Genomic DNA, 27,887 nt, shown 5'->3' with positions numbered 1-27,887 from the left:
GAAAAATAACTGCAACATTTGATGACTAGAGACCTGTGCAGCAGCTTGTATAAAAACTAGGTTATTAACATTGGGTGTTAACTTTGTCTAGTGGGGTAAACAAAGTTTAAGATAAGATGATCTGGGTGATGATTTCAGGGCTGTTTTTTTTTTTTTTTGATGTGCAGAGTCTGGATACCATTAATAATATAGTTAATGTATTTGAGTTTTCATATGTAGAGATCCTGCTTCTTGTCGTGTTTTCATGTTTAATCGTAACAAAAGCAAAAAATCTCATCAGGCGGATCTCTAAAGTGAGGTCCAACTGATCATGAATGCCTGGACTAAAAACAGCAGACACAATGTAAATGTTTAAGAAAATCGCAAAACTGACACAATCACATCATTGATAACGGACATCTTTGTGCCTCTGTGGAGCTCGTTCTCGCTCGCTTCGTCAGGGACATGTTGGAGTTTGTTTTAAGTCACAACCATGCCATGAAAATACAGGCATTTTTAACTATTTTTTTTTTTTAAAAAAAAAACAACAGCTCTTTTTTGGAGATCTTTTATGTTTGTGATCTTTGCACACAACCTACAGTATGTAGGTTGTACCGCACGTAATGCAGTTGGTCAATTTGTCAGTCTTTTCTGGTAGAGTAAAATGCTTTGTTACCAATTTCACCATCTTTGGCAGCAAGCAAGCAGTTCATTGTTAGGGATAATCAAAATACAAACTCTGATACATCGATACATCTTGAAATTCCAAGGTTTATTGTCTGAAGCCTCACTTATAATTGGTAGGTGGTTAAAGTTTATTGATGCTCTTGTCACACATCCCACACAGCAGTCCTGCATCCACATTCTGCACAGATGACACTGAATGGAAACACACGTCTTGAAAGGATGTTCATGAAATGCCACTCATGACAATGTGTGAGCTGTCAACCCATATTCATCTTTACATTAATAAGTTAGACTGATACTGACTGGCCTGGGTACTTGATACTGACAAATTACGTTTTCTGCCTTCCACTCTTAAATCCATTTTCTGCAGCAGGAGAGTATCTGGAAGAACTTTTAAATCAACTTCTAGAAGCTGTCAATCATTATCGCTCATTAACAGCAAATAAACTGATTATCTCTCAGACTCTCTCTCAGGGAGTTAAATCTATACTCATCTTTGGTGGTTAGACTACTCCAAAATCAAACACGGAGCACATTTTTCTGCATTAAAGAGTTGTTTTTTTTTCGTGCGAGGGGGCAAATTAGCATAATACAAAAAAACATGTAATGTCTTACAGCTCAAATTACATTTCACTGACAAAAATCAGCAACTTCTCACCATTAGAGATGATTTTCCAGTCATCATACAGTATAGTGTCATGTAAATCAGTGCCACCATAAAACATATTACGGCTGAAGAAGTGTGAACACTGCAAAAAATACTGAGACAAGGATTAGTGTTTTATTCTCCAGGTTGATGTCTGATACAGAGCTGACACTGAATTGGGATAAAATCAAAAAGGTTGGGGCAACGACAGAGCAACAGGATGAAAGGTGTGTGTGTGTGTGTGTGTGTGTGTGTGTGTGTGGTGGGGGTGGGGCATCAGGATGGAGTGGTTTCAAGAGATTTTCACAGTTGGAGCGCTTGTGTGTCATTATGTGTGTGTGTGTGTCTATGTGTGTGCGGATGTTAATATGTGTGTGTCAGAGTTCAGTGCCCACTGCTTCAGAGGAAAAGGATTTTGTGAAAAGTCTGAGGGAGGCTATGGCCACAGGGAGAAGACAGAGCACCAGGCTCCTTTGTTCTCTGCTCTTGGTTTTGTCCAGCTGCTGGCCAGAGGTCAACGGCGTGACACATTACGCCAGGGAGCGCTGACGAGGCTTGATCCTTGGATAGAGCTGCACAAACAGAAAGAGGACAAACGTTTAACAGGACTAATGACTCGCTCATGTTTGTCAATACGTACTTTGTCACCGACATCACTGGTTCAGTTATGTATTATGCATTTTTCTTTTCAATTTCTCATCTTAACCATTCATACTCCAAGAATTCAGTTGGACAAAAAAAGTACATTCACTGATGTTTGAATATTATAAGTCTTTCCAGATCAAATATATATTCATGATATCAATTAAGCAGAAATGTAACCAGCCAATCACTGCATGCACAAGGTCAAAAAGTCAAGTAGCCTGTCATGCTGTCATTTAGGACCACAAGAAAGAATTATTTCAACCTTGATTAATCTGCTGATTATTTTCTCAGACATTAAACAATTAAAACCTTTCAGAGTGAAACACTGTTTTTCAGCCTGCTGCTAAAAGCACAAATTAACCTGTTAACGTCAAAAGTATTATGTCCATCGAATACTTTTCATTCCAGCTCTAGACTCAATGACAGTGAAAATCAATCGCTCAATCAATAAAATGAAGTAAGATAAAAAGTTTTACTCCTAGCAGGTTGCGGGGCACGTAACCCTCGTTGTCTTCAAGCCGTGCCCACCACCACTCTGTCTCACTGTCGTCCTGTCGTCGTAGAATTGTGATGGCGTCCCCCTCGCTGAACGCCAGCTCGTCCGGGTTCTGAGCTTTGTAATCCCACAGAGCGTACACGGTCCCCTTGTTCATTACACCCAACTTCTCTTGAACGCCTGCATAAGAGAGTCCGAAATGAACTGTCAGCATTACAAATCTATTTGATCAAATTAATATCACTTACAGTAGAGCAAGTTAGCATTCAACACCAGGGCTGATTTGCTACGCATTTGCACAAACCGCAGTGAAATTTAGACTGACAGAGCAGGAGGAACAACGACAAAATTTTAATTTTTAAGTGAACAGGCCCCTAGAGAATCAAATTTTTGCACTGACCGGTGTGTTGTTTCTCACCGTATAGAAACTGGGAGCACTGGATGTAGCCCTCCTCCATTTCCTCACATTTATCTGCAGCAGTCTCCACGTCACTTATTGTGCTGGCAAAAATGGCGGCCCCTGACTCAACCAACAGCTTGCAGAGATGCACACTGTTGCAGGAGGCGGCGCAGTGAAGCGGAGTCCTGCTCCAGCAGACAAAAAACAGGAAGACAAACACAAGTATATAAATATGAGTGGATGCGACATCAGCTTGTGCAAAGTCAAATCTGTGTGATCATCTCACCATCCATCACTGTCTGCAGCATTCACATTTACACCAAAATCCAGCAAGAACTTGACTATGTGGTGATGTCCTGCACACACTGCATTGTGTAGGGGTGTGATGCCCTCATCATTGGGAGTGCTGGGATTCTCGACCTGGAAAAAGAAGGACCCAGATGCAAACATGGATGCTTATTCTACATGCTTACATGAATAAATTAAAGCATACTCTCACAGTCACAACATACCTCATAGATGATCCTTTGGACGAGGTCAAACTCTCCCTCCAATGAGGCATCAAGCAAGAGGGCCAGAGGGTTGAACTTCACCCTGAAGCCGTGGCCTGTGCGCTCAGAGTTTGGCTTCTTCAGGTTTGTTCGCTTCTCCTGTAGCGATAAAATGGATAAGTTGCAGCTTTATTTGTGGAAAATGTGACTCTTTAAGTGCAGTGTCTATATGTGTCTCTCACCAGGGGCTGTGAGACTGCTGTGCCGCTCTCTTCTGGGGTGGTGACCTCTGTCGCAGGGCTGGGCAGTGACGCCTCAGAGCCTCCCACATTATTGTTGTTGTCGTCTTCCTCTGGTTCCTCGGCTTCAGCGGGTTCTCCCAGACCCTCTGGTGGCAAGGGCAGCGGCTCGTTGTCATTGGCATCAGTAGATGGAGGTGAAGCCTCAGAGCCCGGCTCCTCACCCCCTGGAGGTGGGGGTAGCAGCGTCTCGGAGGGGAGGTTGCCATTGTCTGTATCAGCCACGGAGTCGCTTCCCAGATATCCAGGAGGATTAGCTGGCTGATAAAATGGTGTTCCATTACCTGTAGTGTTTCCACCTCCTGACCCACTGACTCCATTTCCCTCAATGCCTCCTGCTAGAGTGTTGAATCTCTGGTAGAGCAGTTTCTGGATGTTGGGTCCACTGGGGCCTTCCGGTTCTGTGATTGAGCTGCGCTTCTTGAGTGGTCTTGGAGCGTTGGCCAGCTTTTTACGGAGCACCTCAAGATCTGCATCACTTTGGTAGCGCAGCGGGGAGTGTACCATAGGAGTTAGCTTTGTAGGGCTGAGCGGTCGTGGGATGTTCTCCACACTGGGCGGAGGCGCTAAGGGCTCTGGGTGCTGAAAGCACTCGTGATCTTCAAATTCTCCGTCAAAAGTGTCCTCACCACTGGGCTGGCCTTGGAGCAATGGGAAGGCCCCTCCCCCTTGGACAAAAGGCAAGGGGGAAGGTGGTGTCGAGCTGGCAGGGAGAACAGGCTTCCCATACACTACAGACAAACAGACAGTTATGTGTTAGCGTACTGGAGGACATGGTATGGTGATTTTTATAAAATTAAAACAATTTTTTTACAGTCCAGAAGATAGAGGTATTTAATTTACAATGACAGAAATCAGAAGAAAACTGTGTAATATTCTCATATCTGAGGCTGCAATAAGCTAATGTTCGGCATCACTTCTTGACATGAGTCAAATCTCTTCAACTCCTTTTTGTTAACCACAAAAAATATTCAGCTTTTTAATTCCATTTTAGACTACCAATCTGGCTAATGGCTACTTTCATGTAGCCACTGACATAACTGAAGATGCCTATGCGCTGTACCTATTATAAAATTTTCATGGGCCAAACATCTATTTTATTCAAATTTATATATGAAGACAAAACTGGATCTATTAAGCGGCAGCAATAATGAAAGAGACGAACTACACAATCATGAAGACTCATTCTCTCGATTGGAATTTTACATTAAGGTCTCACATACTGGGCCATCTCTTCACACCCAGCTCTTACCTGCTTTGAGAGCCGGCTTGAGTGGCTGGCTCTTTGGCGCTGCCTGTTGGAGGTACATGTGATAGATGGAGCTGGAGTTCATGGTAGGTGGGCCCTTTCGGGGTGACTGAGGCCGTGATCCTCTGTCTGGAATGAAGGGGCGCACTGCCACAGCTGGTGGGGGGTCAAGTCGCTCATTCAGCCCCGGGGGGAAAAGCGGTGCATTAGGCTGGAAAGTGGGACTTGGTGGCACTGAGATTCTCTGCTGGATCTGCTGGGAGGATGAGCCTGTGGCGGGCGGGACTCGAGGCCAAGCAGGAGCTGGCGGATTCGGGAGTGGGCGAGGAGGAGGTGCATCCTTGCGGCGCTCCAAGGAGCTGGCAGAGTTTGCAGAGGTAAGGTGGGAGCCATAGGGGGGCGGTTGCGGCTTGGATATGGCAGGGGAGGATGCAGCCATTTTGGAATCTAGCACCTATGAAGAAGCATGAAGTAACATGTAAACATCCACCATTAAAAACAGCATTTTGTACAGAGATCAGACCTGATTTTAAAATTCTCAGTTTTTATTATGGATGTGACAGTAGGGTAACGGCTACAAAAAACAATGGACACACTTGCATACCTTAAATAGGTATCATAAAACACAGGACTAACCTTTTCTGCACTTGGAGTGATGGGGGAGCCTGAGGGAGGGCTTTTGCCCTGGATATCAGTCCCTGAGTCTCGTCTCTCAGGAGGCTTTAGAGATGTGCTGGTCTTGCCTACAGTAGGCCAACCAGTATCATTAGCTAGGGCACAAATAGGACACAGTAAGTGTGCTGCAAAGAGGAAACGGACCCAATGCCACCATCTTTTACAACTCTTCATGTCCACCAGAGTTAAGTCCAAATGGTACTATTTTCAGATTGTTTAATTTGAAATGTGCCACTTTGTGTGATTAAACAAATAACATTATAATATTAGTGAATATTATATATATTGTGATGGTATTTCAACAACACATTTTATACACACAGGACACGTGTACCATTTTCATCTAGGATTGGTAATTAAATGGAGGGCTCAGGATTTTGAGAAGCCTATCCTATTAATCAGACACCATTAAGAAACATTCACAAAATCACAAATTCCTGACTTTTAGGGAGGCACTTTCTCCAAATTTCCATTCTCTGTTGAAGGTCCATGTGGCCAGACACATCTGCCCCATCACAACACTAGTTTATTTCTTGCATAAGGAAATTGTTTTTGTTGATCAATAGGACAAAAATCCTGAGCCTTCACTTCACAGCAATAATGGCAATGAATATATCCGCATCAGTATTTTGCTACTGTGTACTTTTGTCTAATCAATAATGCTGTAATTTAGTTACCATTGGCAAAGAGTAACTAAATTGTGATTTAGTAGAAGATTCAGGGATTCACAGACAGTACTGCCACTGATGTCAGTCCTGTTTGTCCCCAAGACTAAAATGATAATTATAAAATGTGCAAGATAAAAAAATGTGCCCTTAGACAGAAAGGATAGGGTGAAAAGAGAGAGAGAATGGAAAAAGGAAGACACAACAAAACAACAGCAATAGCTGTGATAATATCACAGGAATTTGTTTTTACAAAGTGACAATAAATAAAGCTGCAAAAGGCTACTTAACACCTACGGTAACTTTAAAAGTCAACAAACAGCTGTCAATTTTTTTCCTTTGAAATATGTTTAAATGTAGACTTTCAAGAAATTAATTCAGTAATAAGACTAGAATAAGAGTAACAACATCAGAAAGTAAACGCTCTGATCTGTATCAGAGACTGTATATAAAGACGGAAGACACGTCTTGGGAAAACATCTTTGGGAAAAAATTATTTGAAGTGTACTTTGAGTTTTTAGTTTGGTCCAAGTCTCATCTGCTGACCAGGAAAGGAGGGAGTTTATGACCTATACTGTCGCCATCCACCAGGGGGCAACCTAGATATTTTGGCTTCACTTCTGGGGAACTGTCATGTCGTTCATCATTATATACAGCCAGTAGTTTTCACAGATTATCAGGAGAGACACGTGCTAAGTGAATCCAATGGCATTTTAACATGTACAAGTTAGCTCTCTTGTGCATGTTAAGTGTTTGACAACTAAAAAGTCAATCTCACAGCTTGGTTGAAAACATGATCTGAAGGTTAATGTTAGGCAGTCTTGGAATGTTATGAAATTAAAATAAAACCCAAATATTTTGGGCTGCTTTGTATGTGGAAATTAATGAGGCACTCAACTCAATGAACCTTCTCAGAAGTGTGCAAACACACACAGGAGCAGCAGCGCTTTGTCTGTGACGCTTTCCTCATATGAGACAGGATGTCGACTGATGATGATTAAGAGTGCAGGAAAGCGTTTCAAGATGGGACCAAAACTACTTTGATGTCACCAGCCAATCCACAGAGAAAACACACAGGCACATGTTCTCTCCCCCATTCAGATCAACAAGAATGCAAGAATGCTTCCATCAGTAAGCGATCTCACATTCCTCCCTCAGATTCCCCTGCTGTGCATCTTAGCTTTCATTTGTCTGATGGAGAAGTTTTGTGGAGCATGAAAATGCAGCTGGGCTCAAGGGGTAACAAGGCAGAACACGGTTTTAACCATCTTAAATTCCTGGCCAATTAAACAATATTTCAAAAATAAGGATGCTGAATGGAGGAAAAACTGCAGTGCATGCTGAGGATCCTGTGCTACGGTTGAGAGAGAAGGTTCAGGAAGTGCCACCCCTCTGCTTATGCAGCACTGTGCACTCACGGGACGTGCCGTCAGAGCCAGTGGAGGCTCCGGTGCCCGGGTGTGATTCTGGAAGGGACGGGGGTACTGGGTCCACAACGATGTCTAAATCAGACACTTTCCAAGGGCCGGGAGGCTTTCGCACACCGTCTGCCCCAAGAAGAGTTGCCCCCAACCCCACACCCAGTGAAACAGAGACATTACAAAGACGTGACAGCATAGATACATGAGAGAGAAGGAGAGAAAGGAAGGGAATCACAATATACACAACACAAAGAGAAAATGAGGTTAGAGAGGAAGGGGAAAAATTACAGAGATCAAGCCCAGGTGGAGAATTAACTGAGAAGTCAGGTAGGAAGGAAACAGTAACAGTGGAGCCCCAGGAGGGAATTACACTCACAAGCTTTTCATGCAAGATGTGTTAAATGTGCAGTGGTGTAAAACTTCTGCCCCTGGGAGTGCATACATCCAAGCTACTCTGAAAGTCTGTCAGCTATTCTACTCTTCTTTGTTCCAGTTTTCTTACGGAATGGAAAAAAAGAAGAAATTTACTTCAATTTTCGATAAACTTAACCTAATCACCTGGTACACACCACTATATCTGTGCTTAAATTTTTGTGTTTTCCATGTTGGGAGAAAATCCATACCACAAATTTTATGGGTTTCAACCAACCTGATTTGGTGCGGCCATGGTTGGCTTGGTTATTAACGCCCAGAGTCTGAGGCTTCAGCGGATCAGGTGGTATGGTGTAGCCACCTTCCTGTCGTCCCGGTACGGGGACTTGGATGTATGGCCCAACCGCGGCGACACGGCCAAGAGTACCAGGAGCTGGTTGTGGAGAAGGAGGCCCGTTTGCTCTGTTCAGCTGTAAGAGGAAGCAGTCGGAGAAGTTTCCAATGTTAGACAGGTTGACAGGGAAAACACCCGAGCTCATATCAATACTTGCTCTATTTCACAAGGAGTTTCGAGGTCATCAGAAATTATTTCCTACAGCAAACAGTTTCCCCGCTGCAGATATTTTACGGAGCCCCCAAGGGGATGTGAGAAACACTTTTGTCTGCAAGTTTCCACCAAGACTTGAAAAGTTAAAAGAATTTTATATTTCACTTTATACTGAGCATCTGGTGTGTCTGGACAAAAAGAATCGTCATGAGGAGGTGTGTTATGCGCTCTTAGTCTTACAGGAAGGTTCTCTTTTTGACGTGCCTCAGCTTTTTTCTTGTAAAGACGTTCCCGCAGCTCGCTGATGCGCTTGTCCATGAGCGTCACTTCCATGTTGCGTTTGTTAAGAAGCTCCTTTTGTTGCTGCAGCTTGCTGTTTTGATCCTGGTTCAGCTTGTTCCGGATCTGTGGATGATAAGTGCAGAAGCAAACGCACATACAGACTGACTAGCATGACACATACCGAAATCACTGTGGTCAACATAGTGGAACCAAAAGCATTCACTAAATGTTGCACATATTTGCGTGGTACCTGAAGCTCCTGGTAGAGTTTACGGAGCTCGAGGGCTGCGGTGCCGGTTACTTGGCCACCCAGGGCAGTCTGTAGGCCGTTGAGCTTTCCCCTCCTCAGGTCCTCCAGCTGCAGGCTGAGCTGCTCCACCCTCAGCACTGCAGACTGGAGCTCAGCCTGCTTCTCTTGGAACAAGCTGGTAACTTGCTCGATCTCTGCTGCTGGATGCCAGAAACGGAGGAATCACATCAGATCATTATTAATCTACATGTACTGTGAGAATATTGCTGCATGTTGCACAAAAAAACTGACTGTGTCAAAAGTATACATACATAGGTTGCCATTGATGACCTTGCTGTAATCCACCTGGCCTCTCATTGCCCGAATCTTCTTGAGCTTTGCCTCCTGGCTCTCCACGCGATCCTTCAGCCTCTGCAGCTTCTCGCTCTCTGAAACAGTTTGCTGCTGACGCCGCTCCTGCTGCTTCAGGTAACGCAATCGTTGCTCCTTCAATGGACGAGACAGAGAAAGACTTTTTGTAGGGCAACAGGCAAATACATAATGAGAAACTGCATCCAACGGGGCAGAAAGTCTCTGTGCTACCTGGTACAGCTTGGACAGAATTACTTAAGTCTTATTTTATCTATTTCAAACTTATGTTTCGAGTCTAAACTCAAAGCACATGCATGGATATAAAACCAGCAAGGCACCATGGCTATCTCAGTGGCAGACATACCCTAAAACTAGGCTAAATCTTTCTACTGTATGCACTAAATGAAATGCTACGCTACGTCAAGACTGTCTGAAGGATGAAGAAAGGGTCAGATGACTTCATCTTTATGCCCAACTGAGAACTGCTCCAGTTAAGGTTCAAAATACGAAATGACAGGACCGGTTTCCAAATGACTGCAGGGCTTTGAGTGGTGCCTACTTTTCAGATGCCATAACAAAGACAAGAAATTGTCTTTCAATCTGCAGGTCTGCAATGGGCTTGGTCCTGCATGACTGATGGGCACACCATGAGCACGGTGGTAAACTCAGTTAGTGTGCTGAAAAGCCAGTGAGACTGAAGAGTTAGACTGGCTATGTGGAGGTTTGACACGAAACTCTTATTATTTCGATTCCAAGATCAAAATCAAATTTACTTTTCATAAGTTCTGTAGAGAAGTACCTGACCTGAGAAAGGTACAATCCTTTGTGCTGAAAATCATGAATAATTTACATGCTTGAGGAAACACTATGTACATTTTCGTGCAAGACTGAACTATGAATTCTGACACAGTGGACAGCACTGGCGCTGTGATTCAGAATGCCTCCTGTCTCATTTGTTACATAACAGTTCGCCCCTGTTTCAAGTCAGGATGGGACTCTTTGGATGAAAGTAGTGCAACAGCAGCCAATATTCTCCTTACTATTTGAACCACTGGCCAATCAGGCTACATGACACAGCATCAGACATAATGCTGAAGCAACAAACAGCTAAAGTTTTATCCATTACAGCTGGAAAGGAAGGAAGGTACTGCAGCTTGCAGTGAACCTCTGTGAGCGTTCCCCAGGACTAACTTAGAACAGTTCAATCATCCGTGAATGCAAAATTACTGCTGCATGCCACTTTGAAAGACAATTAAAATATTGATGGGGGAACAATTCGTAGGGAGATGAAGAATGAAGACAGGATGTTTACCTTCGCAACGAGCATCTGCTGCTGAGCCTCGATCTGCTGCTGCTGCCGTGTGGCCATCTCCTGCAGCTCTGACAGCGTGAGCTCCACACGCTGATTCCCCACCTAAACCCACACATACACACGAGAACTGGTCAACACAGCAGTGTGGTCTTGATGATGACGACTACTGAAATGGTACAAGAGCCACCCACATAGACGAGATTGATGAAACATAAGGAATAGCTAAACAGTAAGGATGTGTGTGTTGGTGCTGGGACCTTCTCTTCCATTAAACACCATTGAAAGTTTTCATTCATGATGAGAAAACGAATTTAAATACAGCGTTGTGTAATAAGCCTTATCACACTAAAAGCTGTTTTCGTGACCCATCATTTATTTATTTGATAAGTTTTTTTGCCATATGGGATCTGCTATGAGTACGATGACACACTTACAAGGATACATGACTCTTCCTCCAACCAAAACAGCATCAAAACAACATCTAGCAGTCCTGAGTAAAAGCTAAAATTATGAGTAATTACATCTAAATTGTAGTTTGGAGAACCCAACTGTGAGAGCCTGTGCTGTGTTATCTATCTCTGGGTATCTTTACATCATGTACATTGTCAATACTCAGCTAAATGTTTGATATAACAGCACTTTTAAGACATACATGCAATTCAGTAAGTGCAGAGAGACACAACCAGCATAGAAAAAGTTACATAAGCTAAAAACATGGCATAAGAAAAAAATGAAAAAGAAACAAGTACAATGAAACAAGTTACGCCGAAAGCCATTTGTAGAAATGTTTTTAAAAGATGTCTGACTTCAGCAGCCAGAGGGTCAAACAGCAGCAGACTTAACAGCAGTGAGAGTTGAGCTCTCCTCCCACCACAACAAGACTCCAAACATCATTATGATGGGGCATTAATTATAAGGAGACTCAGTCAGTGAGCCTCTGAGGACAATGCGTTAGCTAGTCAAATCTCACAAGAAATGAGTTTTGCAGAAAAACTAAGGTGGAAATGTGTCAAAGACAGAGCGAGAGTCTGGAGTTTATCTAGATGAAATGCCAGCAAAAACTTCCAAAGTCATAGCTGGAGATTTAGCTAATTTCGACAACGTAGATGAGCTGAACTACAACAACTCATTTGACGTGAGACTTGTGTTTCTGGTTAAAGAAAAAGTATTTTACTCTTTAATTCTTCATCATTTCAATAATTTTGTAAGACACTAACAACACTTTCAGTGGACATAACTCTGATGCTCAGAGTTGCCCCAAAGAATGATGTCACAGCAAACTACTGAACCAGTTCCAGTACTTTTGGTATGCGTCATTTACACAAAATATGCAAATAATAGACCCAATTTAAGAAATACTGAAATTCCTCTTTACTCCTACAACATCATTGGACTCACCACCAATTGCAGCAACACTGTCTTTTATATTCCACACATTATTTTTCTTGTAAACAGATAAAAGATGATGTATAAGACCAGTGGCATTCCCCTTTAAAGTTCAACCAGGTTTGTTAACACAGCAGAGAAAGAAACGCCGCGACATCTACCAGTCACCCACAGAAATGTTTGCCTTTTTTGACTTGGCAAAATAACCTCAACAATTGCTGTAACTATAGCAAGAGAGAAAACAGTTCACTTCCATAAACATGTGGAGCCAGAAATCAGCACATGCACTGTTCGAGAACTCACAGAATAGAGGAAGACGGGATATGACATAAAATTCTGTTTTTCCCCAAAACAAACGTCTGAATTCCTCTAAGCAGCTCCTACAGTCAACACGCTGGCTGACTGCTCCTCAGTGAAAGAGCATACCGAGTGAGCGGTGAATACAGTCCTCTGAAGTACAAGCAGTACTGGAACGCTCAAGCACTCCTCGACTTTGCCTTTAGGAAGTGTGTTCAAAGAGGGAAGAGATGATGCAGGAAATGTCATGGAGTTTTCTTTTTGTTTTCATGCAGCACTCTTACAAACATGTAGAGGTTAGCGAGAGGCATAGAAAGGACGACGATGTGAAAAATCGGAATATATTAGTTTAGGTCTACGATTTATGCTAAGTGTAGGCTGTACAGTTTGCTTGATCCTAAATGTGCGTGTACAAAGCTGGAGACATAACAAAAAGCCCAGGAGAAATGAACATGACATGCAAAAGACAAAAACACTGGATGAACTGCTTCTACTTGATTAGAAGAGGCAGACATTTTTGTGACTCATCTTGTCTGAATAAAACTTGTTTCTCTTCGGGAATAATTTGACTTTTATGATATTGTGAAGTGAAGCAACATGTCACATATCATCTCTTCTCTGAAGACAGTCAGCACGGACACTGCACTTGCAGCTCTGCTCGTGTGACTCGGATGTGTGTTTTTCTACCTGGCATCTGTTAAAGCCTTTAGATATAAAACTGTGTGGGAAGACTGGGGGTGGGGGGGGGGACGGGCGTGTAGGTGACTCAAGCGAGATCGAGATGGGGAGAGCGGGGGAAGTCACTGTCGCACATACAGCCACGCTCAAATGCACTCCGGCAACACTGCATCAATGGCAATTCACCCAAGGGACAAACAGACACACACACCCTCAGACAGTGATGAAGAGGGAGGTGGAGAAACACCCGACTGAGCAGACGAGGAAGGAAGCGAGGGCAGCCTCAGCCTCACTGATGAGGGATGTCGTCCTCCTGGGAGACTCCATTACTCCCTCCAACAATTGTTGAGATTTATACAGCTCTGAAATGGAGAGCAAGGCATGGATATGGCTAAAATGATATATTATCATATCATTGAAAGGATCATAAGGATTGCATTTCAGAATAGAAGAACCAAGTTATTCATGACTATCACTAATGAAATAATGTTCTGAGTAGCAAAACATTTGAAAGAACTGACTTTCTGCGGTTACGACAATTCAGTCAACACTCACAAATGACAAAGAAATGCAACAAAATCATCACATTTGAGAAGCTGGAACCACAGGGAATATTTGGTATTTTTGCTTGAAACAAATCACTAAAGCGATTAATCAATTAACAGTTGACAATTCATCTGTTTTGTTGATTAAACTGTCCCAGCTCTCAGCAAAATTAAATGAAATATTTCAATCCTGCCAATAAGCCAACATTGTGACATAAAAAATGCATGTGATCACTATAGAGTTCCCTTGAGGCACCTCTGCTCTTTATGGGGCAGAGTCCCTCTCAAGAGGATGATCAGCTCTGCTTGGTGGAGAGAAAGCCCCTCGGGTTTGGGCAGCAGCCCATGGAAAAGCCAAAGCAATGATCCTCTTAGGGCCTGTTATATCATCCAACAGCCTGACTGAAATAATCCTCTAAATCAGATATCAGGAAGAAACTCGGACACAAATGAGCCTCAACACTTGGGAGGTTAAGTGGAGCCAGCCGTGTAACTTATCACGTTTTCCTCTTTCAGCCATGATAAATAGCTGTTTTCAGTTATTTATCACGCCATGGCGTGGGTTTTAGTAACACGATGCTGGTAGTTTTTACACGGAGACTGTTGTCTTGGAGAGTCAAGCAATAACTGATTTCTAATTCCATAAAATTATATGTAGCCTTGTGATGCTCCCTCAACACAAACAGAATCAAAAGTGGTAGATTTTCAGGATAACAAAAGGAATAGCTTCTGGGGGCTCTTATACCACAACCATTTTTTGAAAACAAATACCACAACCCCTCCACCTCCTGCTGTGCTGGATTCTTCCCTCCACCCTTGAGGTTGAATTAGTTATGATTCCTTGATCGCAACACTTTCCTATTGTGAAATCTGGGACAGACGGTCGGAGAGAGAAAGGATGCCACGCCAGAGGCTGCTCTTATCGGAGTCATTCACATCTCCTGGCACACACACACACACACACACACACACACACATTTCCTAACATTCAGCATGCATAGCGTTGGGTCGCCTGACAGGGAAATGGTGGGAGTGTGTGGATATGTAACAGTCTTGCAACACAAAGGGATGTGATGTTCTTCTGAAACAATGGCTTGATATCAGAATCCTTAAATAGTTCAAAAGAGAACTGACCACTCTGAATACATGCTTGTTGGTACCAGAAAACCACTTTGAAGCATCTTCGCAACGTGTACCACTGCAGTTGAACGGAAATTGTATGGATCTGGTTAATATGAATTGTACGTCTGTGTAGGTGGGCACTAAAAATAGTTCACTATATCACTACAGTTCCATGGTGACCTAAAGTGCAGTACAGTGCTGTTGTTCATAGAGTTTTGCCAGTTGGGCTGTTTGTCATCAGCATAGCTTGACCCACGAAAGAGACACAGCCATTGATCACCCCACCACCACCACCACCACCACCACCCCCATCTGCTCCGGCAAGATTGAATTTAGTTATCTTTAAATATGCCTGTGTAACTGTACTCTCTGTAGGGTTCTCCTCTACATGTAACTCAGGGATTTGTGTGACTTTGTGACAGACACTTGAATAAAAGTTTCATTATCGCCCTTATATATCAGTGAAAGAAGGCACAAAATTACAGTTATTAAAATAGCATTTAAGTCATTGCCAGTACATCTCTACTTTAAAATCATTTAGATAATGTTAATTAAGTCTAACCCCATTCTCATTGTGCTTCTCTCCAGTGTTTCCACTTCTGCGGCTTGTCTGATCCTGAGACTGCTGACTCCCTGCAAAAAAGAAAAAGTCGCCATCAGAAACACAGGAGGGACAGAAACACGAGTGTGTACGCACACACACACACACAACTGCAGATTCAGAGGCTACAGCCATCCTCAGGAATAGTGACATGACTCCACATGACAGAGGATTTAAGAACTGGGACACTGACACTGCTGACTAAAGTCACCTAACTTGAGCTCTTTTTTTTATAAGAAAGGCTTGATGGAGAGATGAGAGTAAATGATTTAAAACTTCACAGGAAAAGAAAGAAAACTTGTGCTATGCTTCTGAAAATCAGCAGGTATCTTAATGGCTGTTAAAAAACACTTTTTAGTCAAGTTCCAAAAACATATCAAATATGAATCAGATCAGGATTATATCACAAGGAGTTTATTTCTCTGCCACCTGTTAACTTTGTGAGTACTTCCTGTACAGGTCTACACATGCATACCGACTTCAATAAAATCCCAGTGGAATTAATGAGTCATGATTCACTGACTGACTTTAAATTTGTGTGCATTTTACAAACGGCTTTTTATGTGGCCATACTCCAAACACAAATCCGAACAGATGAATGTTAATGCAGTGTGTGTTTGTGTTTGTGTGAGAGAGAGAAAGAAAATGGAGTAGTGATTTATTCTTGATATGGCCCATCAAGCATCAATTGAGGTGCACGAGTGAAGGTAAAATGTAGCATGCAAATGCTTGCAGGTGCAGCAAAAACAATAAAGAAAAAACACAAATCTAAAAGTCTTCAGATAGCAAAGGGATAGAGAGAGAGAGATAAACCTCAACTGACACCATCCATAGCTGAGCAGCCAGGCAGAGCAGGTGTCAGGAATTCCCTGACAACTCTCAACTCCACCCTCCAGGCTCCTTCAGGTAGAGACAAAGGGCAGAAAACCGTCCAGACAGAAGAGAATGTGACAACACACACCTTGATCACTGCTCTCAGTTGGTGAGTCTTCATGCCGGAGGAAAAACTTGACTTCTTGTTTACGAGGCCCCCATTTCTGCAGATGTTCGTACATCATGTGTTCGAAGGGAATCGCTCGCTCTAGAGACAATTAAGGAAACAGCCCCCCGTTTGATTATTCACAATTGTATATCTCATGGAAGCAACTAATTTCGTTCAGTTTTCCAGCTTCCTTGACAAGAAACCAATTTCGTATCTGTTAAATATGACATTACAACCAGCAGCCAGTAGTCTTGGGTTAACACAAGGACAAAAACAAAGTAACAACCAAGTAGTTAACATCATACAAGAAGACTGAAAATCTCGGCAGCATGGAGATTTTCTGAATTAAATCAAGTGCCGAAATCCATAAGAAACCTGGGAATACTGAGACTGATGAATGTATACAAAAACTTAATTGCATTTCAAGAGGACAGCACACTGTGCACAAAGAGAGGGAGAAACAAACACAGAGACAGAGACAAAGACAGGGAGGTTTTAGGAGGTTTCGGGGGCAGACAGCTGAATTGTCAGGCACCAGCCGAACAGGATTGCATAACGTGGGTTAATAAAGCCTTTGACTGGGATGTTGTTTTCGACATGGGAGTGGCCCCTCAGCAAAAAATGCTGATAACACTGGATATGCCAGCACGGCCGTGGTGATGGGAGCAAATCTCTTAGACCGAGAGGAATCTGCTCTGACAGTGCAGTGGACTGTGGCAGCACACACCCTATTCTGATCCACAAATCTGTACTTTAAGTTACTTATTCCAGTCATATAATAGCTGATGGAAATGGGAACACGTATTTGTGCTAAAGACATGCCCTGCTTCTCTTTGAGGGTGTGAAACTTTTGCCATATTTACGGATCCTCCATGGTCTTTCTTCCACTTTTTCACGCAAGGTCTTCAGTGCGTTATTCTATAAAGTGTTTGTTTTTACATTAATGAGGAAGATTAAAGGCTGCCGCTTCATAATATTAAATACTTGTACATGTCAGTGAAGCATTGCTAGTGACACCCCGCACTTGTTACTCTTCTTTAACATGATAGGGCACAGAGATCGAGGCTCTTACTCTCCATCAAAAGGAGCATAGTTTCAACCAGCTCTTACCGTTGCCTCTCCAGACTTCAGCCAGGTGGCAGCCACTCTCGCCGGGCTCTTTGCAGAACTCGACGACATCCCGGCACGTCGTCTCAGGAGTGATGGGCACCTCAGTCACAGCCTGTTCCCCATCGCTGAGGTACACCGTCAGTATCATCTGAAAGAGGAATAAAAGCAGTCAGGAGTAGACTGACACAGGAGAGAGAAGAACCTCAATGATCACACTGACAGGCAAAACGCAGTGGAAGTTCATAAAGGCAGAATGTTGTTATGTGAACGTGTGTGAAATATGAAGTTAATTAATATATACAAAAAATGAGAAAAGATGTGACTGATAATGAAGCTTGGCCCACTTGGCTTTGTACAAAGCTCGGTGTGCCGACATGATAGCCTGCTGTCCACCAGTGGCAGCTGTTGGTTTGAGTTGCTGGTGAACTCATGCCTGCCTGTGCCTGCCACATTTCTGTTTACTATGATTAGGGCCTGCCATAAGAGCTGAAGATTTACAGTTCAAGCTGGGATGTGGAGCATAGCAACACAAGCCTCCACATGCTTCTGTCTGTACTCACATAAAAGTAAAAGCAGAGATCACACACTTCCTCAACAAACAACTTTTGGAACATGTTGAGGAAATGAATGGAAACTGCACTTCTATCTTCAACTCCCCCCCAAAGTGAGCTACTAAATTTAATAGCCTGTAGGCAATAGATACCAATAGGATGAGGACTAAAACAAACTTAAAAGAACACAAAGGCAGCATCTTTGAGCACCTGAAAATCTAAGTTCAGATGTCTGCAAGAGCTCCCTTGTACCTGCAGCTATCAGACTACCTGTCCAAACATCCACAGCCAACTAGCACGGTGACGAGTCAAAGTGGCTGCAATGTATATACTACCTTTGGACTAATCAGAAGACATACCCTTAAATCTGAAAATTACACACACACACACACATACAAATCCTAAATCCAGATAGCACAAGCTGATAAAAACATATCTAAAAAGATTCAGTCATTGCAATGAATTGATTCCCTGGGTTACATACTTGGTAAACAAGCATGTGGATCCTGTGATAAAATTTTTATTACTAATCAACATCTGGGTCCAATAGAGGCAAAATACAGATGAGGGGGGCAGTGGAAAATGTCCTCTATAAACACAGTGAATGATCACTGAAAGTTATGCAATGAAACTCTGACCGCTGGATATTCAGTTTCATTAATGTGATAATGTTTCCCATCCACCTTGTTTAGACCAGCCCAAATAAACTCTCACTTCTTTGCTCTTGTAATCCAGTTTCTGTGAGATGTGAACAAGCAAATAGATTAATATGAACCCATGTGTACTCAGTGTTGCAGCAGATGTACATGAAATGTTATTCCTTCCGTGACGGGAGGCAGATTTTTATTGTATGTGTGGTACAAAGCACTCTGGGGGGTTGAGGCGTGCCTTCCTGTTTCATGTGACAGCCCTCATTTTTTGTGTCACTACAGAAAAACAGGACTGCATGACTGTGACACAGAATATATCAATACTAAAGCCAAGAGTTAGCCAAGGATGTCAGGCTGTCCTGAATACCATTTTCTGGGGCTTAGAAGCTTTTAGTGAGAATTAGCTGCAAATATTCAAAGCTTTGACATAGAGTGGCAGCCAACACCACATCTCCTTCCTTCCAATACTGATTTCGATGTCATTGCAACAGCCAAAACATTGAAGCTTCGGCTGTTGGATGTTCAAAACTAAGTAAAAAGCCGTGTTTGAAAAGACGGGGTTTATCATGACCCTCACGTGAGTTTGGTGCAGGTTCAGGTAGTAAACAGAGTACGAAAGGGAAAGCTGGCTTCCTTATATTTGAGTAATTTGCTGTCCAACACGCATCACTGACTGAACAGGGAGGATTAAAGCCATCAAGGGAAAAAAAACAAACAAAAAATCTTTAAACTTTTAAAGGGCTGTCTGGACCAACCTGTGTGGCTCACAATGTCCAATCAGACTCTACAATAATAAAATAAATCAATGAAAAATTTGAACAATGAACAAAAAACTCCTACAAAGACTACATCAGAAGCACTATACAGTTTACAATTACATGCATCAGCTGCAATTCAGGTATTTAACACCAGCATAATTCAGCTGCTACTCAAATGCTACATACAATAAAGTTTCACTGAGGCATAACTTGTGGCCCCAGGGTGAAAGCAGTAATTCAGTAATTGTCAGCGCATGCCAGTGTCATATAACATCTAATTTTAGTAACTGAGCTACCTATACATTGTTACTCAGGGACCTACTGCGAGACAAAGTGACTCATCCTTTGTAATGATGCAACTGTGTGATTCACTGATATTTTCCGCGGCAGCCTAACTGAAACAATATGGTCATTTGTGCTTGGGAGCCTCTGCAGCTTCAGCTGATTGTGAGCCCAAAAAGCTCATATATTGGCATATTCAGACACCATATATGATAAAACACTGAAGCAGAGGGGATTCTTTTTATAAATCCATCTATGCCCTCCATTTGTAATTACATGCTATCAGGACCATAGACTAGTAATGGATGTCTTTGTTGTGTCCTGATGTGCAAGAGCAATAATGTGAAAGAAGGTGCAAAAAGTGTAAGTAAGCTGAAGACCAGTTATGTTCTCATTTTACTGATAGATAATTACTTTGCTAATCCCTACAGGACATTTACAACACTAGCAGCTGCATAATAAGATACAACACAGTACAGGGAGTAAAATAGTGGACAAAAAAGCAGCTCAGTGAGGCCAACAATATTAGTTTGAATACAGAAGACTATATGCCATTATGTGAATTTAATATGGTAGGAATATTGTGCATTCTTATTTACATTTATCTTTTACAAGAGAGTTCACGATAAATAAACAATATGTTTGAAAATATAATGAAATATTGCAGTAATAAATAAAACTGTATCATAATCTACATGCCTACAATGAAAGCGATTGCCAAATATTCGGAAATATACCTCCCCTTAGGTAGAAACTACCAAATCATGTCTACATATTCAGAGAGCAACAGCATAGAAAACAGTGATCCAGGTGACTGACCACTGGAGAAATACCAACCGCCCTCACTAAGTTGCGTCTGCCCATGGTCTTGGCTCTTTTGACCGCCCTGCGTTTCCTCCTGATTTCCTTCTTTGGTGGACGGTGATGCTCCTTTGCCCAAATGGGGTTTTCCTTGGAGAGGCTAACAAGGCCGCGTAATACTATAGTCACAAACCTCTTCATCATAGCGCTGCTGCTTTTGCAGACATGAGACTTAATTGTTATGCCATCCCGAGAAGACCTCTGAAAGAGACAGCGGTGCATGCATTGGAAAAGTGCTGCAGAGGAGACTCGGGAGGAAAAAACACACTTGCTGTGTGTGTAATTCAGGGAGGGAGGAGGAGAGAGTGAGCCACAGAGAAAGAGAAAGAGAGAGAGAGACAGTTCTAGCATTTTGGGTGGAGGATGGTGCAGACAAGTCCCTTCTATTGGAAAGAGAAGTTGTGCCAGTGGCTGCAACACCAACAACTCCCTACTAACGAGAATAGTTTGGCCACAGGCTCACAGCTGTAACTGGCAAACGGATCAGGGAAATATCATGAAGAGGCAAGAAAGGAATCTTCCTTATACTGCATGATGGCTGTACATGACTATAAACAGAGAGAATGACAGAGTGGGCATCATCTGGAGATAAAGGCATTTATCACTTCACTTCTGAGAAAAAAAAAAAAGAGGAATGCTTGGCCGGCCTGATCTCCAGTAGGATGACTCAACCAGTCATTTCTTCTCACAAATCCTGCCACTCATTTACTCACAAACAAGTACCCACAATGAAGAAGAAAATATTTAGCAGAAATTCATCCCAAGAGGACAAACTTTAACTGAAAACCTGTTTTTTTCATGAAAATACTTTCCACAAATACCACAGATTTTATACATTGCAATAAAACAAGGAGGAATTTACTTCTCAAACTTATCTGCTCACAGTTTGTCAAAAAAACATGGAACAGTAAAATAACCAAACACAAGCCCAAATGTATGAAACAAGTAGATAAATAAACACTATGAACAGTGTGAGGCATGATTTTCTTTGGCTTAATCCAAGACAACTATTCACTGGGACACAAAAAGGTAGCCTTTGATATTCTTGACTAATAGAAAAATTTGTGTTATCCAGACATTTCATGCAGGCAAATCTGCCCATCTGGCTAAAATGGCACTGAACCATGTGGAGGAAAGATGAGGCAATGATGTGACAAATGATGTGAATTAAACTGGAACAACCGACTAGTGAGGGTGTCCGAAAACTGGGAAAAAAATAATGCTGCTATGTATTATACATGCATAACATGAGCAAGATGTAAAAATGTAAACATCTTTTCTTTAGCTGTGCACTTGTAAACTGGTGCACACAAGATTCCTTCAAACAGAGCATGTTATTAAGCTGGATAACCCAAGTTTTAACTACGCTGGCTTTAATATTACATACTTATCTTGTAAAGCTTATGTGTCTAAAAGGCATCAAGCTAAAACTCCTTTGATATTTTATATTTTTTAATCAGGAAATGTATTTGTTTTTCACTAAGAGAAAATACAACTCTGGACAGAGGCAGGGGGGTGAATCAGATCCCTATGAGATTCAGCTTGCTATTTGAAAAAAAAAAAAAGGATGTATCCCTTTGATTGAAAGCTAACCAAAGTGCATTAGAGGAAGGCATTAAGAAAGTCTAATTAATAATGCATACTTCTTCAACCAGTCAGAAAAGAGATATAACAGACTTAAACAGGTGGGAGCTGTTAAATAAATCAATAAATTACTATTTTCATCTGTTCACAGTGAGTTAAGGGCTAATACTAACAGTCACGTCCATTAAACTTAAGATATTTTATTTTTAACTGCTTTATGATATAACTGTGATGGCTTGACTGATGTGATTTTAAACCAGCACAACTCCAAAAATGGTAAAAGTGACAATATGATGCCATGTTTACATTTCCTGTAAGTCACGCTCTGCCCAGCTCCACTGTGCGAGATTAATGCCACTTGACAATCTACTCAGCTCAAAAGTTCCCCTTAACAACAGAGCATTAGTCGACGCAGCCACACAGACCTAGATCTGCCATGGTCTCATTGGCTGCTGGAGTCACGCGAGACCCAAGTGCAGGGCTGCCTCTCTGCTCGACTGGCTTTTTGACTCTGATAGCCTGTTGGTGCCAGAGGGTACAAACGTCCACGGAGGCTACCGTCGCAGTCAATTCAAAGACGGAGTTACTTCTCTGTTACTCCTCACTCTTTCCGAATGCTTACAAACCTCTCTGAAGTTGTGTTGTAAAGCTATTTGAAGAAACAACCACAATGTTACTGTGACGAGGCTTTTCCAACCAATGCGCAATCACTTAGAAAGATGACCAGACAAGACTGAATCCTCTCCACCTATAATGACAATTTACTGAACCTACTGTAAACTTATCCTGCATCAGAGTTCATGTTTCCTCCCCTGAAGGCCAAAAGGGCTGCAATGACTTCTCCCACAATCCATCTCTGCGTTCTCAGCATTAAAGATAACAAAAGAGATCCTAACAAAGCACAACTCCAATAGAGTAGTCATTCAGGTATTCTATTCTTTGCAACACACAGCATCTTGAACAATAACACCAAACAACAGAACGAAGATAGTTCTTGATTTAACATGTACCAAATAACTTCTGATTAATCAATTACTTTGTTACAACATTATTAAAGACAGATTCATTGTTATTATAGAGAGAGCAGACTGTGTGAAGTACAACTCTACTTGTTCAATACTGCACATATTTGCTAACATGGACTAACCATCAAGAAGAAGAATGTAAGTCCTGCAGCTATTGACTCAGGCTGTAAAGATACTGTGCAAAAGATAAAGCCGTAGTGTGTGAAGACTTTTCTAGGTAAAGAATTTCTAGGAACTGATGTCACTTCTAGATTAGCTGAGTGACAGTGGGAAAGACAAATGAACAGGTAGCAATCTTGGTTGAACTTTTCAATTTGTGTGTCAGAAAATCAAAATGTGCTCTTCACCTTAACCTTCTACTATATTTCAGAGCTGAGGAGCCATATGGCTTCTACATGTGAATGAAGAACCCCATATGCCACAGAGCATGATGATTTCCACCGCGCAAACAGGTTGCATTTTGTGCATAACTGGACATTCAAGGCACTTGTTGGGAGGACACTGATCTTGCAAGAATAAATTACAATATTTATGCTAGCTGAGCAGGGGTCGTGTGCACTTACCGGCATCATATTGGCAGCTCTGGCAGGTCAAAACCAGGGGTGCATCGGCAAGTTGATTTACGACTCACCCACTTTATCTTCGACGGCACCACCGTAGAGTCAACCAAGACCCACCTCGCTAGTTATGGGCTCTGGTTACTCCAATGTGACAACCAACTGGGCCTCAGTCCTCTCTGTAAACCATAACAGTGAAATTCATTTAAATGTTATAAAATGTGCATTGGACGGTTTTGACACCCAAAACAGCACCTCGTGTTATCAGCCGCAAACGTTAATTTAAATGGCCCAGGCGTGGCTCTGTGCAGCTGCTGCTACAAACAAGCTGATGGTTAGCCAGTCGGTTAGCCCGCAAAGCAGTGCTAAAGCGAGTCAAAACAAATGACATGCAAAAGTAATAGTATTACTAAGTCATGACATATTAATTACACTCACCAGTGTCAGAGACAATTCATTGTTTGAGGGATTAAGTCCGAGCTACGCTGCTGTTAGAAGGCACGTAGCTAACCGAATCAGCTGTCAGCCAGCCAGCTAACGTAAAGTGTTAGCTGTGTTAGCTGGTTTAAGAGGTGGCTAAAGGACGGTATACAAGGCGATCTCTCCACTCTCGTTGGTCCTCTAGTTGGCGTTGGCTGCACATCGGCCCAAGCTATCGATGGAGTGTGTTTGAATCAAATAAATATAAGCAAATGTCCATTCAGTTTGGCTGAGTCGTTTTTCAGCGAACGCAATGAATCACCGTTAGCGGGCTAGCAATGCTAGCTGACGAAAATACAAATAGCTGGAATCCAGTTGTTGACGGTGGGAGGGGCGGGGCTACACCACAGCAGCCAGGGCGTCACGTCTACGTAGAATGGAATGAATCCAGCGTCACTAGCCAGGATACCAGTTTATCATCCACTGGTATGAGTTCAGCTCTGTCCAGCTGCATGGATTTGTCCGAAATAAAACAGAAGACTTAACATATTAAAGGCAATTTAGCATCTGTCAACGTATTGGTAATAGCAACACCCGTTTGAGTATGACATCGCAGATATGCCCTGAATCCATTATCGGACGCATAGCAATTGACCGTGTATTTACGGGTACTGTACGTAATTAATGCAGTCACTTCCTTCTGCAATTGTATTTCACCCGGCAGGTGAGTGCCAGGAAGGCTACGACGAGAATAACAGGTTTGAAATTTGAAAGCTTCTCTTCAAGATAAAATAGTGCTTCTAAAAGCTTTTCGCGTCAAGGACCCCTAAACTGACGCACATTAGACCACAAATCCCCATTTAGAGTCCCCCAATTTTGCTTTTAGAGGTTTAGCAGAGAAAGTGTATGAAAATCGTGACCAACATAGTCATACATTCTGTCACTGTACTAATGTGGCTGGAAATAATGAAAATAAATTATTCCCCCTGAGGGACCTCTGCGGGTCGCGGACTCCATTATGAGAAGCGCTGGAATAAAGAACGAGCAAATCACACATACTTATCTGAAACTCGTTGTTCATTCAAGTGGATTTATTAAGAGAGAATCTAAAGGTTGAAAGGCTAAAACTAAGTAGAAAAATGAACTAAAGCCAAAGCTAGATTGGCAGCCCGCAAAAGTGAGAACTCCCAAAGGGGCCCCAGAACTCCACGGGCCCCACAAAATGGTTGGTCCTGATTTATTACCTGATCCTGAGGGCGTATCTGGAAGACTTGTGTTAACATCATTTTCCAACTTCACGTTTTGTTTTACATTTTACACTGATATGATGCATATTCCTATATAATCTTCCTTTTGTCTTCAGTAATAAGTGGGACATTTAATGAACAAGCTGATGATTCAACATTTTTCTCAGACATCTTGTGACATGAGTTGCACCACAGATAATGCGCAGGAAGTTTGACTCGGGGTAAAATAGATCAGATTGCATGTGGTCACAGTTCCACGAGAAATCAAAATAAATGAACTTAAATTAGTATTACTATTGTTTGTGCAAAACAAAATAGAACTTAATGTCGTTGTCTCAGTGAGTCAACACCAGCAAGGTTTTTGAAGATTATTCCAAAGTAACACTACGTCTACAACCAAGAGGCTTACCTTACTTGAGTGTATAAGACAATAAATAAAAGCACTGACTGTTGTCCAAGTTGCAAGTTAAACTTAAACTGAAATCAAGTGTTTCTCATTATCATGTTTTTAGAACAAAAATATACACTGAATCATCTGTATTCATAGGTGATAATCAGATATTCATCAAATCAAATCAAAGATCAATAAGGAGCTGTTTCAATCATTCACTTCATATACACAGCAAACAAGTAAATGTTAATGTACAAAGTCCTTCCCAATAAATAATGACTTAAAAGTACAATTTAATTATTTCTAACATGAGATTTTTCAGACTGTAACATTCAAGTTAGTCTTCAATGTTTCTATTTAAATAAAAAACATATATCCTAAAAGCTGTAACTCTTTCCTCACTGATGCTTCAATTGCATATTATGACATTTGACAGGACTAGGATGAAATGAATAAATAAGCCTGAAAAAAGGATGAACAGCCTCCACCCAACAAGAGGCTTTTTTTCCACTTTTCCCCACAACTGAATAAACAAGCAACATGTAGAAAAATACATTATTACATCTCATTAACAAAGACATGTTAATTCAGATGGAAAACAGTTTTTAAATTGTTCTTAGTGAGGCAGAATGACAATAGATATCAGTGTCAACATTAAAGCAGACTGCAGTGCCGTCAGACTTGAATCACTTCATTTGACTTTGCCGCGAGTCTTCAGCTGAGAAAGCACTTTGTCTACCTGCAACAGAGCAGAACAAGGAACTTGTACAGCATTCAAAATATTGTAAATAAAAATATTTATAACCATTGTGATAAAAAGTGCTTTTACATATACATACATATACATATCTAAACATATAAAACATTTTAGCGCTCATGAAATAATAACAATTATTATAATATTATTAATAATAGTTATTATTGTTATAATTAGATTAAAAATCAAATTTAAAATGCTACTTAATTACATAATTTTTTAAATTTTATGCACAGTGTCTGTATCTGTTATTTAAAAAGTTGCAGTGTTATGAAAATTACCTGACATGTGATAAATTTCAAAGAACTCAAAAGTTTAAATATATTAGATAGATAGATAGATAGATAGACATCCCAGGCTGGGAAATTACAGTGCAGCAGCGGCAATACACACAATAAGCTATGCAAAATATGTTAAAGATAGCAACATAGCAATATAAAAAGTGTATATACAACAAATAAACAGTGTAATGTTGTTCAAAATAAAGTATTCAGAATTAAAGATAATTGGAACTTTCTGCAAACGCAACAATTTTTAATTAATAATAAATAATCGATCAGTCATGGTATACTGATGAAATTAAATATGCAGCCTCCATAGATAAGATGAAGACATGGCTCACCGTGATGAACCAGTGAGACAGCGGCCCGTAGTGAAGAAGCGACTTGAAGGTCATCGTGCTGGCTGGAGCCAGAGCGTGGAGGTGGATGTGGGGAACAGATGAGAACGGAGGGAGGTGAAACCCCATCCTGAAACACATTCAGTGAAAACAAATGAGCAAAGGTTTGCGAGGAAATGAATCGAATCAATCCGCCGGTGACGTCATCTCAGAAAACTCATATACCTGACGTCATCCAGGTCACTGACTTTGTTCTTCTCCAGTATACTCCTACCCATTTCTACCATCCGCTCCACTGTAAACAAACAAATCACATCCATATGGTCCAGTCACAGTGATACTGACACAGTGATACTGGAAGAGGATACTCAGACATTTGATCTTATGTACAAGGAGCAACACTGGTGTAAAAATACTGTTACATGTTAAGCTGCATTCAAAATCTTACTTTAGTGAAAGAAAATGTACAAGCAGTAGTGTAAAAATATACACTATGTGGACAAAAGTATTGAGACACGTGAACATTACACCGACAGGGACTGTAAGGCCATTGCATTCTAAATACATAGACATCAAAATAGAGACGCCCCCCTGTCTGCAGCTATAACAGCTTCCACTGTGTGTTTCTGTAGGAACTGTTGCCCATTCATGCAGTAGAGCATTTGTGAGGTCAGACACTGATGAAGGACCAAAAGGC

At 41.6% G+C, this 27,887-nt stretch overlaps 1 protein-coding gene across 4 annotated transcripts; it reads right to left on the bottom strand.

The window, feature by feature from the left end:
- Positions 1-105: 105 nt before the first annotated feature.
- ppp1r13bb (protein phosphatase 1, regulatory subunit 13Bb) lies at positions 106-24,603 on the bottom strand. Of its 4 annotated transcripts, none has more exons than XM_046373076.1 (19): positions 24,195-24,603; positions 23,763-23,935; positions 17,489-17,636; positions 16,358-16,477; positions 15,358-15,428; positions 10,768-10,869; positions 9,416-9,590; positions 9,105-9,304; positions 8,837-8,977; positions 8,303-8,495; positions 7,651-7,779; positions 5,529-5,662; positions 4,896-5,346; positions 3,587-4,374; positions 3,366-3,503; positions 3,140-3,273; positions 2,872-3,038; positions 2,434-2,633; positions 106-1,884 (listed from the first exon to the last, which is right to left on the bottom strand). In XM_046373076.1, exons 2-19 carry the CDS (start codon positions 23,769-23,771, stop codon positions 1,843-1,845), a joined length of 3,342 nt encoding a protein of 1,113 aa, XP_046229032.1. In that variant the 5' UTR covers positions 23,772-23,935; positions 24,195-24,603; the 3' UTR covers positions 106-1,842. The 4 variants fall into 4 exon arrangements, with proteins under 4 accessions (XP_046229032.1, XP_046229031.1, XP_046229030.1 ...); XM_046373075.1 differs by having other exon boundaries at positions 8,813-8,977; positions 9,105-9,301; XM_046373074.1 differs by having other exon boundaries at positions 8,813-8,977; positions 24,195-24,602.
- Positions 24,604-27,887: the final 3,284 nt, after the last annotated feature.

This window comes from Scatophagus argus, chromosome 19 (genome assembly GCF_020382885.2).
Source record: "Scatophagus argus isolate fScaArg1 chromosome 19, fScaArg1.pri, whole genome shotgun sequence".
Classification (NCBI taxonomy): domain Eukaryota; kingdom Metazoa; phylum Chordata; class Actinopteri; family Scatophagidae; genus Scatophagus; species Scatophagus argus.
Note: the sequence above shows the minus strand (reverse complement) of the source record. Positions and strands in the feature narration are given on the sequence as shown.